At 45.3% G+C, this 19,173-nt stretch overlaps 1 protein-coding gene across 1 annotated transcript in view; it reads left to right on the forward strand.

Moving 5' to 3' along the window:
* Positions 1-19,173, forward strand: part of ELP1 (elongator acetyltransferase complex subunit 1) — a 48,171-nt gene that overhangs the window by 12,883 nt on the left and 16,115 nt on the right. The window contains exons 11-27 of the mRNA XM_082205315.1: positions 597-830; positions 2,180-2,350; positions 2,897-2,990; positions 4,510-4,680; positions 6,649-6,755; positions 8,756-8,859; positions 9,599-9,652; positions 9,918-10,023; positions 10,525-10,640; positions 11,552-11,625; positions 11,716-11,794; positions 12,552-12,631; positions 13,689-13,826; positions 15,286-15,371; positions 15,719-15,867; positions 17,167-17,290; positions 18,909-19,006. Coding sequence (XP_082061441.1) covers positions 597-830; positions 2,180-2,350; positions 2,897-2,990; positions 4,510-4,680; positions 6,649-6,755; positions 8,756-8,859; positions 9,599-9,652; positions 9,918-10,023; positions 10,525-10,640; positions 11,552-11,625; positions 11,716-11,794; positions 12,552-12,631; positions 13,689-13,826; positions 15,286-15,371; positions 15,719-15,867; positions 17,167-17,290; positions 18,909-19,006 — 1,985 coding nt within the window. The remainder of the gene's footprint in view (positions 1-596; positions 831-2,179; positions 2,351-2,896; positions 2,991-4,509; positions 4,681-6,648; positions 6,756-8,755; positions 8,860-9,598; positions 9,653-9,917; positions 10,024-10,524; positions 10,641-11,551; positions 11,626-11,715; positions 11,795-12,551; positions 12,632-13,688; positions 13,827-15,285; positions 15,372-15,718; positions 15,868-17,166; positions 17,291-18,908; positions 19,007-19,173) is intronic.

Raw genomic sequence — 19,173 nt, forward strand, 5'->3', positions numbered from 1 at the left:
TGCATACAAAATGCATAAAAAAACCTATGGAATATGCAGAAATGGTGAAACTTACCGGAAGAATAAGAAATCAAGATAACAAACGTTTTATCAAAGAATGGAAATGGTTTATTGAATGTTTACAGATAAACTGTAAACAGATGAAAACATTAGCAGGATTATTGTAATAACTGCAGTTTTATAAGAGTATATATTGACAGTAGATAATTAAATGAGCAAGTTAAATGAATGTGGATATGCAGAAGATATTGAAAAATAAATTTAAGGAACCGCAGAAAGGGGGGGGGAAGGAGGTCAAAATTTAAAATGTTAAATTGCTTGTAAAACTAATGAAATGTGTAAATTTGAAAAGTATAAATAAATTTTAAAAAGAGATGCGGAGAAAGAGGCATCTGTGGCAAAAGAACGTGGTGACTACCACCACTTGGGAAATGTTCATTTTCAAACTAAGCTGAATGCTACAGAACTGGGCAGAGAAGGGATTCTAATACCTCAAAGGCCAGAGAGATTCAGAGTTTGGGGAGGGAATGTCTGTTCTGCTACAAGTTGGGGGGTGTCTAATGTGCAGTCTCGCGTTCTGTGTGTTCTGTGTGCAGTTCAGCTTTGGACAACGGGAAACTACCACTGGTACCTGAAGCAAAGCCTGCATTTTGATAGCTCAGAAGGCAGCCAGTCCATTGTGTCCCTGGCATGGGACCAAGAGATGCCGTACAGACTCCACATCCTCTGCCAGCAGTGGCTTTACCTCTGCTATGACTGGCAGTGGAGTACGGACCGCAGCAGTGGCGAAGGGGCAAGCGACTTGGCTAGCGTGGCAGTCATTGATGGAGGTACATTTCTACTGAGCGAGGTGGTTGTGGGTTTTCTTAAAGTGGACTGCGCCTGTTGAGAAGTCCACGCAAAAAGAATTAGGCCGCACTTTTGCAAACTCTAAATCTGAATTTATTCCCTTATCTCCCCCACTCCACCCAGCATTTCACAAGATGGAGAAGTTGCTCTGTCAGGTTTACAGTAGGCCCTGTGCAGGGCTCCTCCCCATAGCTAGTAGAAGCAGAACAAATGGTGCAAAATAGGCAAATACATAGAAATTCGCTTAATTTTGCATAATACAAACGGGTCATGAAATTTAGTTTTTTCTCGATGCAGAACAATTATTTTAACTGCCAAGTATACACAGCCCTGATTAAGGGCTTGTTAACATGAGGGAAAGGCCATTTTGAAGGAAGCTAGAAATCCTGCAAAGAAACTCAGTCGAAACTGACAAAACATATATAAAGATAGTAAAAAGACAATTCTTTCCCTCATCTCCTGTGCATGATGAGTGTACACCTTAATATTTATAAAGAACTTTCTATGTGTTCAAAGCCCTTCACATGTCATAGAGTGTTTCAGTAATCTTTACAACCATCCTGTAAGGAAGTTCAGTACAGTGGTACCTCGCAAGACGAATGCCTCGCAAGACAAAAAACTCGCTAGACGAAAGGTTTTTCCGTTTTCGATTTGCCTCGCAAGACAAATTTCACCTATGGGCTTGCTTCGCAAGACGAAAACGTCTCGCAACTTTGTTTCCTTTGTCTAAAAACAAAGACATGTTTTGTTTATAAAGTTAATTTATTTTCCCTTCAATTTTTGAACTGCTCTTTACAGTATGTGTGACTTTAAAGAGCAGTTAATAAACTGTTGTTGTACCAAATTTGGCTTTGTTTGGACTTTTTTTGACCATAGGAACGCATTAATTGATTTTCAATGCATTCCTATGGGATTTCGTGATTCGCAAGACGAAAAATTCGCTAGACGACAAAACTTGCGGAACGAATTAATTTCGTCTTGCGGGGCACCACTGTATTGTTACTGACCTGCCCTGTACGGGAGCTTGGTATTATGATCACCAGATGGGGCTGAAGCTCTAGGAATATAATGTCTTATTCAAATCCACCTGGTGAGTCCAGATTAGAGGCAGGATTCGAACCTGTGACCTGCCTGTTCCTACTCTTAGCTCATGTGATTGCTCTATACTCAACTTTCGGCCTCTGGGAAAAGTGACCAGACTCCACTAAGAAGCATTAGATTTTAATATGAAAAAAAATCTGTGATGATGTCTGTATGTTTAGTCTGGCCTTTGCCACTATGCATTGATGCCCATTAAAGCGATTTCCCCCTCTCCTCTTTCTCTTTGAAGACAAGGTGCTCCTGACATCCTTCCGTCACGCTGTGGCCCCTCCACCTCTTTGTACCTATCAGCTCCAGCTCCCCTGTGCTGTCAATCAAGTTGCCTTCCTTATGGAACCTTTTAGAAGTGGGGATCTTGCTGTCCTGGATGCTAGCAACAGGATTTCCATTTATAGAGCGGGTAGGTACACCCGTGGCTTCGCCAAAAACATGGCTTCAACTCCTTGCATTATAAAAGGACGGGTGGGGATGGTGGCTTTCGATCTGCTTTTAATTTAAAACAGAACAGAGGAAACTTCCCAGGCTGATCATAGAATCATAGAATCATAGAGTTGGAAGAGACCACAAGGGCCATCGAGTCCAACCCCCTGCCAAGCAGGAAACACCATCAGAGCACTCCTGACATATAGTTGTCAAGCCTTTGCTTAAAGACCTCCAAAGAAGGAAACTCCACCACACTCCTTGGCAGCAAATTCCACTGTCAAACAGCTCTTACTGTCAGGAAGTTCTTCCTAATGTTTAGGCGGAATCTTCTTTCTTGTAGTTTGGATCCATTGCTCCGTGTCCGCTTCTCTGGAGCAGCAGAAAACAACCTTTCTCCCTGCTCTATATGACATCCTTTTATATATTTGAACATGGCTATCATATCACCCCTTAACCTCCTCTTCTCCAGGCTAAACATGCTGAAGTAAGTCCATTGCCTATTCTCTTTGTTGCCCTTTGACAGATGGCCAGACAGACACAGATGCCACAGTTAAAACTGGTGCAGTTGGTGGAAGTAGATGCAAAGTTGCAGTCCCTTGGCTGGAAAAGTCATACAGGTACCAGGACTTAAACTTGGTGCAGAATATTTGTTACTGAAGAATGTGAAACCAATACATATAACCACAGTTGTACCTTGGTTTTCGAACAAAATGTGTTCCGGAAGTCCGTTCGACTTCCACAACGTTCAGAACTATGTCCAAGACATAGTTCGCAAACCAGAACAACTACTTCTGGGTTTGCCGTGTTCGAGTTCCAAGTTGTTTGTGAACTAAGCTGTTTGAAAACCAAGGTACGTCTGTACTGGGTACTGGCTGGGTGAGCTCTGGTGACCAGGGTAACTCTTCCCTTGACTTTCTGTATTGTTTCCATAGGCATCCGTTAGAGTAAGACAGGGAGGTTGTATTCACCTCTTCCCAATGTCTCATTCCACATACAGTTATTCCTCAAGCTCTTTGTTTTATTTTTTTGGCTAACTCACTGGTTCTTCACATTATGAGCCAGTTTGACCATAACAACCCCAGCTTCATAAATCACGAGCATTAGGGGAACATTCTTCTCTTCCCTTTGTTTTAGTACTTCGAACCTGGCCAAACAAGCTATAGTTTCCTTTTAAGGTATGAGACAGAAAAACTATAGCTTCATGTCTGTCTACTATCCAGGATCGCAAACCAGTTGAAACAACCTAGGCGTGCACTTGAATACTCTAACGTGTAAAAAAGTGGCCCTCATACCTGATTCCCACCAGCAGATCAGCACTTGATTTCTCAACAAACAATTAGTTGCCCGCTTGGTGGCTGGTAAAGTAAACATGTAAACTGATTCACTTTTAAAGCACGGTAAATGAAGTGAGGAGATGGAGCTGTTTGCAGGGACGCGGGTGGTGCTGTGGGTTAAACCACTGAGCCTAGGACTTGTCGATCAGAAGGTCGGCGGTTCGAATCCCTGTGATGGGGTGAGCTCCCGTTGCTCGGTCCCTGCTCCTGCCAACCTAGCAGTTCGAAAGCACAAAGTGCAAGTTAGATAAATAGGTACCGCTCCAGCGGGGAGGTAAACGGCGTTTCCGTGCGCTGCTCTGGTTCGCCAGAAGCGGCTTAGTCATGCTGGCCACATGACCCGGAAGCTGTACGCCGGCTCCCTCGGCCAATAAAGCGAGATGAGCACTGCAACCCCAGAGTCGGTCACGGCTGGACCTAATGGTCAGGGGTCCCTTTACCTTTTAAATGAAGTGAGGAGATGGAGCTGTTTTGATGATGTGATGGAACATATACACGTGAATCAGCCCTTAGCTCTCCAAAGCTAACTTGGGATGCACATACACAATAAAAGTGTTTGCAGAATCCGTAGATAACCCTCTTCCTCTGCTTGCCTTCTGACTTGCCAGAACTGGTTACCTCGGGCTAATAGACGATTCCTCCAAATAATACTGAGATTTATATTGTCCATTCTCTATGCCATGTCACTTGGGTGTATTTTAGAAAGGGTTTGAATTGTGCAGAGGTGGGGATGGTTAACGCTACTAATTAATAAAGTACACAAACAATTTCTTCTCCATCTTCTTTTTGGAAACTGTCACAGATTTGACCTTGGCAACGACAGAGATGGGAAAAATCCACTGTGGCTTCGCCTTGTCACCTGGTTGCAAGATGACCTGTTCCTGGCTGCTGGCCAGGGGTACCTCCCAGCTCACACCTCCCTTCACCATCTGAGTCTGTCCTTGTCAGCAGAGGAGGGAAGCATTGATAGCTGGTATTGAACAGGGTATTATGTGTGCTGTGTTAATTTCAGAAATTCCTTTGTGTGGTTCTGGAATGCTAAGGCAAGGCTTCCTCCTTTGTGCCCTTTTGGATCTGACTGGCTGGTTCAGCTATTGCAGAGGCTTTGGCTGTTTAAACCCCAGTAAATGTGGAAAGCCAATCATTGTGTATTTTCTTGTTCCCCCAGTGTTCTGATGCCTAGAAAGAGCAGTATTGCAACCGTACAACCAGTTAATATGCATTGTTAGTGGGTGTTAGGAAACCCTGGGAGTAAGAGACCTTGTGAGATTGTTCGTTGTCCTTGCTGCCTTTCTTGACCATGGTATATATTTCTTGGAATATATATATACAGTGGTACCTCAGGTTACATACGCTTCAGGTTACATACTCTGCTAACCCAGAAATATGACCTCGGGTTAAGAACTTTGCTTCAGGATAAGAACAGAAATCGTGCTCCAGCGGCACGGCGGCAGCAGGAGGCCCCATTAGCTAAAGTGGTGCTTCAGGTTAAGAACAGTTTCAAGTTAAGAACGGACCTCCGGAACAAATTAAGTATCTAGAGGTACCACTGTGTGTGTGTGTGTGTGTGTGTGTGTGTGTGTGTGTGTATACACACACATACACAGTGGTACCTCTAGATACAAACGGGATCCATTCCGGAGCCCCGTTCGCATCTAGAGGTAAACGTAACTAGCGACGGCACATCTGCGCGCATGTGCGTGACGTCAGTTTGAGCGTCTGCGCATGCGCAAGCGGCGAAACCTGGAAGTAACGCGCTCCGTTACTTCCGGGTTTCTGTGGAGCGCAACTCAAACGCGCTCAACTTGAAGCATATTTAACCCGAGGTATGACTGTATATATATATACCGTATTTTTCGCCCTATAGGACGCACTTTTTCCTCTCCAAAAATGAAGGGGAAATGTGTGTGCGTCTTATGGGGCGAATACAGGCTTTCCCTGAAGCCTGGAGTGCGCACCGACCCCTCTCGCTCTCCAGGCTTCAGGAAGCTATCCGCAAGCCTTGCAAGCCCGGCAGGAGGTCCCGCTGGCTCGCAAAGCTTGTGGGCAGCAGCCTGCACCCAAAATCTGGGGACTGCGGGGAGGCGGAGCGCCACCACCCTGCTATTCCCCGACCTGATGTGGAGGCTGGCGGGGGGGGGGGAGAAGCAAGATTGCTTCTCCCCATCGCCAGCCCCATAAGCTCGGGGACAGCGGGGTAAGCCGCTGCCCCAAGGAGGCTTGGGAGGCTGTCCCTGAAGGCAGAAGAGGGAGACGGAGCGCTCCGTCTCCCTCTTCTAGCTTGGGGATGGCTGCGCAAACCTGGGGGGGAATAAAAAAATTTTCCTTGATTTCCCCCCCAAAAAGCTAGGTGCATCCTATAGGGCGAAAAATACGGTATATATATCTGTCAAATAGGCTAGACAGAAAAATTGTCACTTACCCAAGGCCACCCTTTGTGGTTTGTGGCTAAACCAGGGTCCTCCTAATCCAAATCCCATCACTTATCCACTGTGCCACACCAGCTCCACAAACATCTACACTGAAGCCTTGACGCATCTGATGCATGTTAGCCATCTATGTTAAAATGGCGCCGAAGGCTAGAGACTGGGATGGTCATAAGAGTTTTGGAGGCTTTGCTAGTTAAATGATAGAAATCCGCCTTGAAATCTGGTTAAATAATATTTGGGATGTGGCCCTGTCAGAATGCCTTGCTCGCCCCTGGACCAGTGACTGTAGTTATATGTTGTTCTTGTATTTACATGAAAACCAGTGAAAATTATTGGGGAGGGTGGGAATTATTGCTTTGTTAGGGATCACTTTGAAGGAACAGTTCAGAGTGTGTTTGGGATTTCTGAAACCTGCATTCCCCTTCTAGTCCCTTAGTCATTTATGCAAAAAGGACTGGTCTCAGGTTGAGCATAGCACAGTCAGCTTCCTCCCTTTTGTGCACCTTTCGTAGCTCACCTGTGACTGTGGATGGCGATGTCATCAGCCTGTGTTGCAACCCAAAAACCAAAGCTGTGGCTCTGCAACTTTCTGATGGAAAAATAATGAAGTACCTCTGGGGTATGTATGGTCACTGTTATTCTCTTATCCGGTTGGCTGGTCTTGGAAGTCTTGACATGGGAAGAGAAGGGCTGTAGCACATGTTTCGACCGCACATTGGCCCTGGCTCTGTCTCCAATTAAAAGGATCTGTGGTACAAATGGTTGGGAATCACCCCTGCTTGAGACTTTGCAGGGCAGCTGCTTCCAACCAGAGCAGGCAGTACATGTCTAGAAGGGCCAGTGTTCTGTCTTCATATAAATTAGCTTCGTAGGCTCAAATGTCACAAAAATCTGTAAGCTGACTTTTTGCCTTGTCTAGCCTCTAGCACATTTAATGTTTTCATCTCCTAGAGCAGCAGATCTCAACCTGTGGGTCCCCAGATGTTGTTGGACTACAACTCCCATCATCCCTGAGCTCTGGCCTTGCTAGCTAGGGGTGATGGGAGTTGTAGTTCAACAACATCTGGGGACCCACAGGTTGAGAAAGGCTGTCCTAGAGGGTGCCGTGAACCATGCACTGTGTGCGAATTATGCATTCAGTTGTGTGCAGGTGTCTTATTTTCTAGAATAGCCTTCCCTGACCTGGTGCCTGCCAAACCAGGGACACAGGTGGAGCTGTGGTCTAAACCCCTGAGCCTCTTAAGCTTGCTGATCAGAAGGCTGGCTGTTTGAATCCCCACAACGGAGTGAGCTCCCGTTGCTCTGCCCCAGCTCCTGCCAACCTAGCAGTCTGAAAGCACACCAGTGCAAGTAGATAAATAGGTACCACTGTGGCGGGATGGTAAATGGTGTTTCCGTGTGCTCTGGTTTCCGTCACAATGTCCCGTTGTGCCAGAAGTGGTTTAGTCATGCTGGCCACATGGCCCGGAAAGCTGCCTGTGGCCAAAGCCAGCTCCCTCAGCCTGAAAGCGAAATGTGTGCCGCAACCCCATAGTTGCCTTTGACTAGACTTAACCATCCAGGGGTCCTTTACCTTTTCCTATAAGCAAGCTTCATAGGCTCAAATGCCACAAAAATCCATGAGCTGACTTTTTGCCTTGTCTAGCTTCTAGCGTGTTTAATGTTTTCATCTGCTAGATGGTGTGGTGAACCATGCACTGTGCACGAATGATGCATACAGTTGTGTGCAGGTGTCTATTTTCCAGAATAGCCTTCCTTAACCTGGTGCCAGCCAAATGTATTGAACCACAACTCCCATCAGCGTGGCCAATGGTCAGGGATATGATGGAAGCTGTAGTCCAGAAAACACCTAGAAGGGCACCGGGTTGGGGAAGTCTGTTCTATAACGTCACCAGACCTTTCAGAGCCCGGGTGGGAGAAAGCGTGAGAATGAGAGAATGTAAAGCTGAATGGTGTTTTCCTGGGCTCAGCTTTTCTAGAGGACCTTTTCCCTTTGCTCTTCAGGCAGCCCCACTGTTCTTGGCTGTGGGGCATTCCCTCATCTAGTGGTGTGAGGGATGCCAATCAGGTTGCAAGCCTGGCCTGTTCAGCATTGTAATGGGAATTGGGGTTGCTTGTGCGTAAACTGCAAACTGCTCCAAGCTAGTCGTATAGCTAAAACTTTCCCTGGTTTGACAGCCCTTGAAACGCGACTGTCTTAGTCACTGGCAGAATCCGTCAGTGGGCGTCTCCTAAATTTCTTCCAACATAGAAATTCTTTGACGCCCAGTCTCCTAGATTCTCTGCGCGGAAGCCTTCTGTGCAGCGTGGGCGTGCCAAGCGGAGGTCCAGTGCTCTCTCCGCTGATTTCACTGGAAGAGTCTCGGAGCCTCCTCTCCGCAGTACTCTCCACCGTTCCTTCCTCCCTGGTGTCCCCTTGATTTCCTTCCCCAGCGGAAGCTCTCTCTCTCTCCTTGCTAGTTCCCTCCCCTGCATCACTGGAGCGTCTTACCTCTCCTCTTGCCTCTGATGGCAGTTCCCTGACAAGCATCATTCCAAGATGTTGAACCTTCATTTGGTAAAATAAATAGTCTTGGCTTTATCACATAGACCTGCTGTGTCTTTTTCCTCCCACTTCAGGAGCTGAAAAACCAGTTGTCACCCCTTGGCTGAACAGCACCAGTTCAGCTGTCCAGTTTCCCTCTCCATGTATGCAGACTGCACTGGCTGTGGTTGGTGGTGAAGTAAGTAAAAATAAGTGTGAAGTCTAGGACCACTGAGTACTTGGTTGTGACTTTACTCAGTGGTTCTCAAGCTTTTTTCTCTGAGCCACACTTTCAGAATAAAAATTTGCTTGTGCGGCACCGACCTTTTTTATTGATAAGAAATACATTTGAAGCCAAAAAGAAACTGCTTAGCAGCCGATGAGAATTACATTGGAAAACTTTGGAAAACAAAAATAAACAATGCCTAGCAGTGTCTGTGAAAGACGATTTCCTTTCATCAAGTACTTGCTGTTTTTAATACCTTCCTCTTAGTAATGCTGCTTATATTTTTCTACTTTGATTCTTGTACTTGAGTTATTGTTGTTTTAGAATATGCAGTTTCAATTTATTTTGTAAATCACCCTTGAATTCAATAATGAAGGATGTTGTGTGTGTGTGTGTGTAACAAATAAAATAAATATTCCGGCAGTGGTAAGGGTGAAGTTTCAGATCCCTGCATAGTTCTTCCCATCTCTATAATGAGCGGAAGCAGAATAAATTATCCAAAATAATTTTGAATTTTATACGTATTTGTTTCATTCAGATGATTTCGACAAGTCTAGATTTTAGATGGTTTGTTTGTTGTTGTTTATTTGTTAGCAGGCTTTGGATTCAGTCGGCGCCTGGTTTCGATTCTCTGTACAGAATTCATAGGTATCCAAACTATGGCAGGTTTGCTTTCTAACCCTGTGCTGTGCTCTGCCTTTTGTCTCCTCAGGAAACCATCTTTGGTCTGACTGACAGATGCCGCTTTTTTATTAACGACGTTGAGGTACCAACTCCTCTTCCAGCTCTCGCTCCTTTGTTGCCCCTCTGCCATAGGAAGCTCCCTTGTACTGAGCCAGTCCCTTGGTCCAGGTAGCTCAGTCCTGTCAGCACTGACCGGTAGGGCACTCCTGGGTTTCAGGCGATGTCAGGCATTGAACCTGGGAGCTTCTGCCTGGAGAGCATAGGCTCTGCCACTGAACTTCATCCCTTCCCCAACATAATGTCCCCCATAATGACCTACTGCAGGGATTCTTCTCTGTTTCCCGCAGGTTGCTTCAAACGTCACATCCTTTGCCATCCACGATGAGTTTCTGCTGTTGACAACACATGCTCATACCTGCCAGTGCCTGTCGCTGAGGAACACATCCCTGAAAGGTGACTATCCCCAGCGTGGTTAGCAGTAAAGGGTGCCCTGGTCAGCTGATCCTTTCTTGGGCTTCCTCTTCCTTGATATGCTGCTAGCCCTTCCCTTAAATATGTAACATCCACCTACGGATGGATGTTTGCTTTCGATTCTTCAAAATGGCCACCAAGGTTCCTACTTTTTATAGAAGCTCGCTTTTCCCATGCCACAGCAGCACAGAGAGGATGAGCATAACATTGTCCATACTTTATAAAGCCATTAGCATTGTAAAGGCCTTCTCTCTCTCTCTCTCTCTCTCTCTCTCTCTCTCTCACACACACACACACACACACACACACACACAATCAGCAAACTTATTGTATTGTTGGGATAGTTTCATTGGATAAAACCTGGCATATCTGCGCTTGGGGTTTATGCCTGGTGTCCTTTTTATTAGGCACCTTTTCCTCACAAAAATTGTAAATAGTTCTTCCTTTGGGACTGAGCTTTTATATTGACTGTGGCATCTTCAGCTCTGCAGTCAGGTTTGGGCAACGCGTCTGTCCCCAACAGTGAGACACTGCGCAAGGTTGAAAGAGGATCCCGGATAGTCACAATTGTGCCGCAGGATACAAAGCTCATTTTGCAGGTGAGTTCTCTCCATCTATGCTTATGGCTCAAAGCACCTTATTTGTTGCATGGTGGTGGTCGTGGTGAGGAGAAATAACAGGGCTACACAAATGGAATAATTATGCCATGTAGCTCTTGGCTGGAGTGTCTCATTCACAAATCAGGCTGGATAGATCATTATTTGAATGATTTCCTGTAAAAAGAACTAGCTTGCTGAGGAAGATGTGAGGCACCCTTCTCCCTCATGTGCCAGTATTACACTATAGAAATGGGACGCGGGTGGCGCTGTGGTCTAAACCACTGAGCCTCGGGCTTGCCGATCAGAAGGTCGGCAGTTCGAATCCCCGCGATGGGGTGAGTTGACGTTGCTCTTTCCCAGCTCTTGCCAACCTAGCAATTCGAAAGCACACCAGTGCAAGTAGATAAATAGGTACCACTGCGGCGGGAAAGTAAACAGCATTTCCATGTGCTCTGGTTTCCGTCACGGTGTCCTGTTGCTCCAGAAGCGGTTTAGTCATTCTGGCCACATGACCCGGAAAGCTGTCTGTGGACAAACGCCGGGTCCCTCGGCCTGAAAGCGAGATGAGCGCCACAACCCCATAATTGTTTTTGACTGGACTTAACCGTCCAGGGGTCCTTTGCTTTTACCTTTATAGAAATAAAAATATGGTGCAGACATTTTGCACTTGTATTTTAATGTCCCCATAGCTCCAGCTATTTAGACACTTGCTAAAAATATATATATTTTTCACCAAGCTTTCCTTGAATATGTCCACTTTTGCAATATCCATTTATTTGATTACTGAAGGTTGGGTCAGGTGGCTGCAAAAGGGAAAGGGGCTGTTCATGTCTCCTCCCTCTGCTATTGGCAATAAGCGATCGTGGTGTTAGCAGCAAGGGCGGTAAATTTATGTTGGGATTTTTCTGCAGATGCCGAGAGGAAACTTGGAAACCGTTCATCACCGTGCTCTTGTTTTGGCCCAAGTCCGCAAGTGGCTGGACTGGTGAGTCAAGTTGATGGGACGTTGGGAGCAATTTGGGACATGTGTCTTCATCTTTCGAATGACTTACCATCCTTCTGCCTCTCCTGCCAGCCTCCAGTTCAAAGAAGCCTTTGAATGCATGAGGAAGCTGCGAATCAATCTCAACCTCATTTATGACCACAGTCCAAAGGCAAGTTTGAATAAACCTGTTGTCAACGTTGCTCAGAGTCCATCTGTTTGGGGAGAGGGCCTGAACATCACAAATCCTCGCAGCGAGTTGATGGCTGTTAGCACTGTCACCCAGCTAAAGAAATATTAACTGATAAATCATCTAAAACTCATAAAGGTAAAGGTAAAGGGACCCCTGACCATTAGGTCCATTTGTGGCCGACTCTGGGGTTGCGGCGCTCATCTCGCTTTATTGGCTGAGGGAGCCGGTGTACAGCTTCCGGGTCATGTGGCCAGCATGACTAAGCCGCTTTTGGCAAACCAGAGCAGCACACGGAAACGCTGTTTACCTTCCCACCAGAGTGGCACCTATTTATCTACTTGCACTTTTTGCACTTTGACGATACAATTTATCAATTTAAATTTGCACAAGTGTAAAAACAGTTGTTCTGTTACAATAGCAGACTTTCTCCATCTATAATGATAGGGGTGTTCCGTATCTCTTGACCCAAGTTAGGAGATCAGGAAATATTATTTCTGCACCATGGCACACGGAAAGTTAGATGAGGTCTCCTCCAAATTCCATTTCTGATACCTATCCATGTTGAGTGAGGATTTTCCAGGTTTATCAGTCATAAACCATCTGGACCGCTTTGTTAGATGGGCCAAGAAAGGCCATTTCAGCATGAAATCTGCTTTGAGTTTCTTCTGCCTAATTAAAATTGGTCCACAAATTTAAGAGGTTGATGTGACGTTAACAGGACTTGGTTTCGTTTCAGGTTTTCCTGGAAAATGTGGAAACATTTATAAAACAAATTGATTCAGTGAGTTTTATCAACTTGTTCCTCACAGAGCTGAAGTGAGTATTGCCTGGTTAAATGTGTAAAGACCGAGAAGTTGACAGCACCTTATACATGGGTGCTGTATTTGAAAATGCAAAATAGCTTTGAGAGGGGATCTGAACAAAGGAGTGCTTAACCCTCTCCCCAGCTCTCATTTTTCCATTTCAGAACTGCCCCTCTAAAGTATTTTCTCTCCTGGAGCAGAAAAAAAATTGTTTCTCTTAATTTCCCCCATCCTGAAGCTGTTCTGCTTTTTTAAAAGCAGGGCACTGTTGCACGCATTGGCGCAGCCTTCGTCAACCTAGTTCTCTCCAGATGTTTTGAATGACATGGGAGTTGTGGTCCAGAACGTCTGAAGGACAAGAAGTTGGCAAAGGCAGCATTAGGGTGTAGCACACAGTTAGTTCCTGAGGAAGTTCTTGCCTTACAAGTCTTTAGATTGCTCTCGTTTCCTTTTCACTTTCCTTTCAGCGGTCAGTCTCCCTATAGGGGCTAAGGTAACAAAGGAGGAGGAATCGGATATTTTGGATGAAACTTGGTGTGTTTACATATGTTTTTTGAGGACTAGTTGAGAGGGAGGTCCTATTCCTTTAAACATGTACAGTCAGACAGCTGACTGAGAGGGAGAACTCTGCGCAAAACAAATTCTGCATCAAGTAAAGGCGAATTTTGCAATCTGTACATCTTGCAGATTAAATTTGTTATCTTTTCTTTTATTTTTGCACCACTGTTGTTATTATTTTATGCAAAATGTATTCTGATTTGCCTGTATGGAGAAGGCAGGTGAAATTCCAGCCTCAGTCACTGGAACTTTTCTGGTTTCCAAGATTTCATTATGCCATTCCCACACATTTTCAAGTATATTTTTGCCGACTTAAGGGCTAGAAATTTGTATGAAAAATAAAATCCAAAATGCTGAGGACTTTAGGAAGCTGGATTTTGTGCTTTTGAGAAACACACAGCCCTACCAATTTTTTGAGTCAGTCTTGTTGCATGATGTGTTTATCCTGTGTACATTTTGGTATTGTAGATGGCACTGAGACCTAATTTCTTTGTTTATGTGCTCCTTCCTAGAGAAGAAGACTACACAAAGACTATGTACCCACCTCTAGAGTCTACCAATGTCTGTGAGCTTCATGATTCTGATGGGAAAAAGGTTAACCTCATCTGTGATGCAATGAGAACAGCCATGGAGAACATCAGTACTACCAGGTATTCAACATATCATTCTAGAATACCTCTGTGTATAGAATAATAATAATAATAATAATAATAATAATAATAATAATAATAATATTTTTTATTTATACCCCGCCCTCCCCAGCCAAGGCCAGGCTCAGGGCGGCTTACAAGCAATAATAAAAACAAGTTGAATGATTACAACTTAAAAATTAAAATAATATACAACATTAAAATATTGAAACATTAAAATACTAAAATGTAGCCTCATTGCAGGAGGAGAAGGAAAAGAAAAAAGAAAGAAGGGGAGGGAATCAAATTGGCTCCAAGCTAAAGGCCAGGCAGAACAACTCTGTCTTACAGGCCCTGCGGAAAGAAATCATATCCTGCAGGGCCCTGTTCTCATGAGGCAGAGCGTTCCACCAGCGTTGAAAAGGCCCTGGCTCTGGTTGAAGCTAATCTAACTTCCTTAGGGCCCAGGACCTCTAGGGTGTTGCTATTTATGGACCTTGAGGCTCTCCGTGGGGCAGACTGGGAGAGGCAGTCCCGTAGGTCCGAGGGTCCTAGGCCGTGAAGGGCTTTAAAGGTCAAAACTAGCACCTTAAATCTGACCCTGTACTCCACCGGGAGCCAGTGCAGCTTGAAAAGCACTGGGTGAATATGCTCCCATGGCAGAGACCCCGTGAGGAGCCTGGCTGCAGCATTCTGCACCCACTGGAGTTTCTGGGACAGCTTCAAGGGCAGCCCCACGTAGAGCGAATTACAGTAGTCAAGCCTGGAGGTGACTGTCGCATGGATATAGAAGCCACAGAACCCTGACAGAACTCTGATAGGAGTGCTGGGTCTATACAGAAAGGAAGGAGCTTGACTCTTAATAACAGGACTACCAGATCACCAGAGTTGCGAGGAAGGAGAAAATTTATTTTCCCCCGCATCCACCAAAAATCCTCGGAGCTTGGGGTTCAGGGTATGTGGGAAGAGGAGGGAATGGAGCTTCTGGCTTAAGGAGTGGTGAGTGTTTCCTCTCTCCTTTCTCAGGGTCTAGAGCAGGGTTTCCCAAACTTGGGTCTCCAGTTGTTGTTGGACTACAACTCCCAATATCCCAGTGGCCAGGGATGATGGGAATTGTAGTTCAAAAACAGCTGGAGACCCAAGTTAGGGAAACCCTGGTCTTAGAGACTGTGGCTCCTTATGGTGCCAATAAGCAGAGGCAGAATTGGCTCTCTCCATTTGCTCTTTTCATTCTAATTTACCTCAGTCATGGACACAAGGGCCAGGGAGTTGGTGAAATAATTTTCAACCCAGACTTCCTCTCTATCGCTTTAAAAACAACTTCTTTGCTAAAAAGGGCGTGGGGTGTTATAGGAGCTGAAGAAAGGGGCTAGACATCTAAATCTCTTCTCTTCCACTTTTAAGCAAAATATGGGAGAAATGAACAACTACCTAAAGTCCAGAGGTTTTAACACCCGTCTTTCCCCCCTGTCCTCTTTAGATACTGTTTGTCCATACTGACCTCTCATGTGAAAAAGAGCCCCCCAGAACTGGAAACAGCTCTGCAGAGAATTCGTAAGCTTCGAGGTATGTTATTAGGATTGAATTGATTGGACACATGTTATGGGGTTTAAAACTGGTGGATTGGGGCCTTGTAAAGGCTGTTAGGCAGTATCTACATTTACCAGGGGATGTTTGGGCTCATTTCACCACTGCTGGACTCATGTTTCCAATATTTTTTTAAGGAACAATGAGGGCAAGAAACTTGCTTATTGTACAGTAAAGCTCAGTTTCTGATGCAATCAATCTGTGATGGTAGTGCTTGCTTGTTAAACAAGTTCATACGTTTCTGTGCAACATCTTCCTTGGACATCATCTGATTCAGCAGTCGCCCTTTGAAAGTCTTTTTTAATAATAATAATTTTAAACTGCAGAGCAAACTTCAATAACTGCTGGATCTGTGAGTGCAGAAGAAGCTCTCAAATACCTGCTGTACTTGGTAGATGTCAATGAGTTGTATGATCATTCTCTGGGGACATACGATTTCGATTTAGTCATCATGGTTGCTGAGAAGTCTCAGAAGGTAATTTTGTGTTTTGTTTTCCCATAGCCCATCTACTGCCCTGTCCTAGATGTCGGAACAAAAACAACAAAAATTGTCACTGCTTTATCAAAATACTCTCTCAAGGGGAGAGCCAGTGTAGTGTACGGTTAAAGCAATAGACCTAAGACCTGGGAGACCCAGGTTCGAATTCCCACTCTGGCCCAGTCACTGCCTCTCAGCCTAAGCCGTTGGAGAAAAAAGTGGTATATAACTTCAAAATACACTCCCAAGAATTGCTTCTCCTACCCAAGCTCCTCTCCTGTCAATGGCTGCATGCACACTAAACCTTTTAAAGTACGACTGGAGCACATTCCTTCTGGGAATTCTGGGCACTGTGATTTACCCATCACAGAATTACAATTCCCAGCAGCGTTTAACAAACTGCAGTGCCCAGAATTGTTTGAGGGAGGAAATGGGCTTTAAAAGGTACAGTGTATACACAGCCATAAGCATCCAGGGTTGTCCATTCTGTGCAGTTCCTGCAGATCACACCTGTTTCTTAGCGCTAGCTCTTCTTTGCCTTCATTATCTTTTGCCTCATTTCCCCACACTGCTGATTAAATTGTCTGTGGCAATCTCTCCCAGGGACTGCTGGGAACTAGAGTCCGGCAACATCTAAGTCTGGCCTGTGGCGACCCAAGTGGGGCGTCTTTGGAGAGTGTTCATGACGTTGCTTTGTCAGAAGTTGAGTCATGACGTGAACAAAACCACCTGCGTCTTCTCAAGGAATTGAATACAGTGGTACCTCGGGTTACATACGCTTCAGGTTACGGACTCCGCTAACCCAGAAATAGTGCTTCAGGTTAAGAACTTTGCTTCAGGATAAGAACAGAAATCGTGCTCTGGCGGTGCGGCGGCAGCAAGAGGCCCCATTAGCTAAAGTGGTGCTTCAGGTTAAGAACAGTTTCAGGTTAAGAACGGACCTCCGGAACGTATGAAGTACTTAACCCGAGGTACCACTGTAAAATGACAGTGGGGACAAAAGAGGCCGAGAAAAGTGAGAGCCCCAAACCCCCCCCAAAAAAGAAGGGAAGGAATAAAAAAATAAGGAGAGAAAAATATTCATTAGAAAAAGTGAATGAGTTTACAACAAGAACACAAAATTTCTCAAAATAGAATGTGTCCTTTGACACAACGACAACAAGGCAAATAGTTCCTGCTCAGATCTAGGCTGCATTTGGGGGGAGACTGTTCCAGATGCCGTTCCTTTGACAACTAGGCAACTGCAGCTCAAGCCTTTCAAAAATAATCATTTCTTAATACCCTCTTTTTTGGCAGGATCCAAAGGAATATCTCCCATTCTTAAACAAACTTAAGAAAATGGAAAACAATTACCAGAGATACTCTATAGATAAATATTTGAAGAGGTATTCAAAGGCTCTTCAACATCTCAGCAAATGTGGTAGGTACCCTGGCTGTGTGGTCTCTTGGGGGGTGAAGATCCCTTTTGCCGCATCTTATCTTTTCTGGTAACTGTAGCTGATTAGAGACTCCCCCATTTTGCTAATCTTGGTAAAGGGAGCAGCAAAGTTTCTCCTACCTTTACCCAACAACAGTGGCTTAATAAACTGATTATCTGAACGCAGCCAACATTTTCAGGATTTTTCCTTCCTGTCCACCCTCAAGAGACTGAATGCTGGGATAATGGACCTTGGATCTGAGGCTACGTATCTACCGTATTTTTCGCTCCATAAGATGCACCTAGTTTTTAGAGGGGGAATGCAAGAAAGAAAGTTTTATTCAAATATATAAAAGGATGTCACATAGAGGAGGGAGAAAGGTTGTTTTCTGCTGCTCCAGAGAAGCGGACACGGAGCAATGGATCCAAACTACAAGAAAGAAGATTCCACCTAAACATTCGGAAGAACTTCCTGACAGTAAGAGCTGTTTGACAGTGGAATTTGCTGCCAAGGAGTGTGGTGGAGTCTCCTACTTTGGAGGTCTTTAAGCAGAGGCTTGACAACCATATGTCAGGAGTGCTCTGATGGTCTTTCCTGCTTGGCAGGGGGTTGGACTCGATGGCCCTTGTGGGCTCTTCCAACTCTATGATTCTATGAAAATATTCTTTAAAGGGAGCGCTGAGCAGAGCCTGTCTGCACCCCAGGCTATGCTCAGCGCTCCCTTTCACGAGCCGCGTGGAGCGTGTGTGCGGAGCTCTTGCTGGCTTTTCTACGAGGTGGGGGAATTCCCCCACCTCCTGCAAAAGCCAGCCAAGAGCCGCACTCCCTTTAAAGAGCTCGCGGAGAAGGGACTGACAAGGTGGGAGAAGGACAGCCCATCAGGGACGGGCTGCCCTTCTCCCTCCTCGGGGAAAAGCCCGCAAGAGCCACGTTCCCTTTAAAGAGTGCACAGAGCGTGTGTTCGGCTCTTGGGTGCTTTTCCCGCCTGCCTCCCGCCTGCATTCGCTCCATAATAATAATAATAATAATAATAAATTTTATTTATATCCCGCCCTCCCCAGCCAAAGCCGGGCTCAGGGCGGCTAACAACAATAAAATAATGGAACATTCTAAAAACATTTCATTATAAAAATTAATTAAAATCAAATTGATGGCAACCATTAAGCAAAAATTCTGTGCGGATTGCCAGAGGAGGGTGTCAGGCTGTGCCCTGACCTAAGTCCTGGTGGAACAGCTCTGTCTTGCAGGCACTGCGGAAAGATGTCAAATCCTGCAGGGCCCTAGTCTCTTGTGACAGAGCGTTTCACCAGGTTGGAGCCGCAGCCGAGAAAGACACACACACATTTCCCCTTACTTTTTAGGGAGGGGAGTGCATCTTATGGAGCGAAAAATACGTTATATTTTAATTTTTTTCTTTTGGAATAACTGGGGCTATAACGTGCCCCCCCCGCCCCCAGCTAAGATTTTTATGTTTGTCCTCAGGTAGCTCAAAAGTTTTGCTTTCACGCTAGGACTTGCCTAGCCAAACCCCACTCTAGTCAGCCCAGATGGGCTTGTGCAGTTACGTGAAACCCGTTGCTTGCTTTCTTCCCAAGAAAGTGTATTTTGCTTTCCCCTCAGGGCCAGAGCATTTTTCAGAGTTCCTGAACTTGGTGGTGGATCAGAACTTATTTAATGAAGCCCTGAAGCTATACTTGCCAGACACCCAGGAGTACAAGGTGTGTGAAATACTTTCCCCATTGTTGTACCTTTTTCTTATTACAGCATCACCTCGTTCTGGAGGTCTGTTCTTAACCTGAAACTGTTCTTAACCTGAAGCACCACTTTAGCTAATGGGGCCTCCCGCTGCCGCCGCGCCGCAGGAGCACAATTTCTGTTCTCATCC

Source organism: Podarcis vaucheri (assembly GCF_965113315.1).
Source record: "Podarcis vaucheri genome assembly, chromosome: 17".
Classification (NCBI taxonomy): Eukaryota; Metazoa; Chordata; class Lepidosauria; order Squamata; family Lacertidae; genus Podarcis; species Podarcis vaucheri.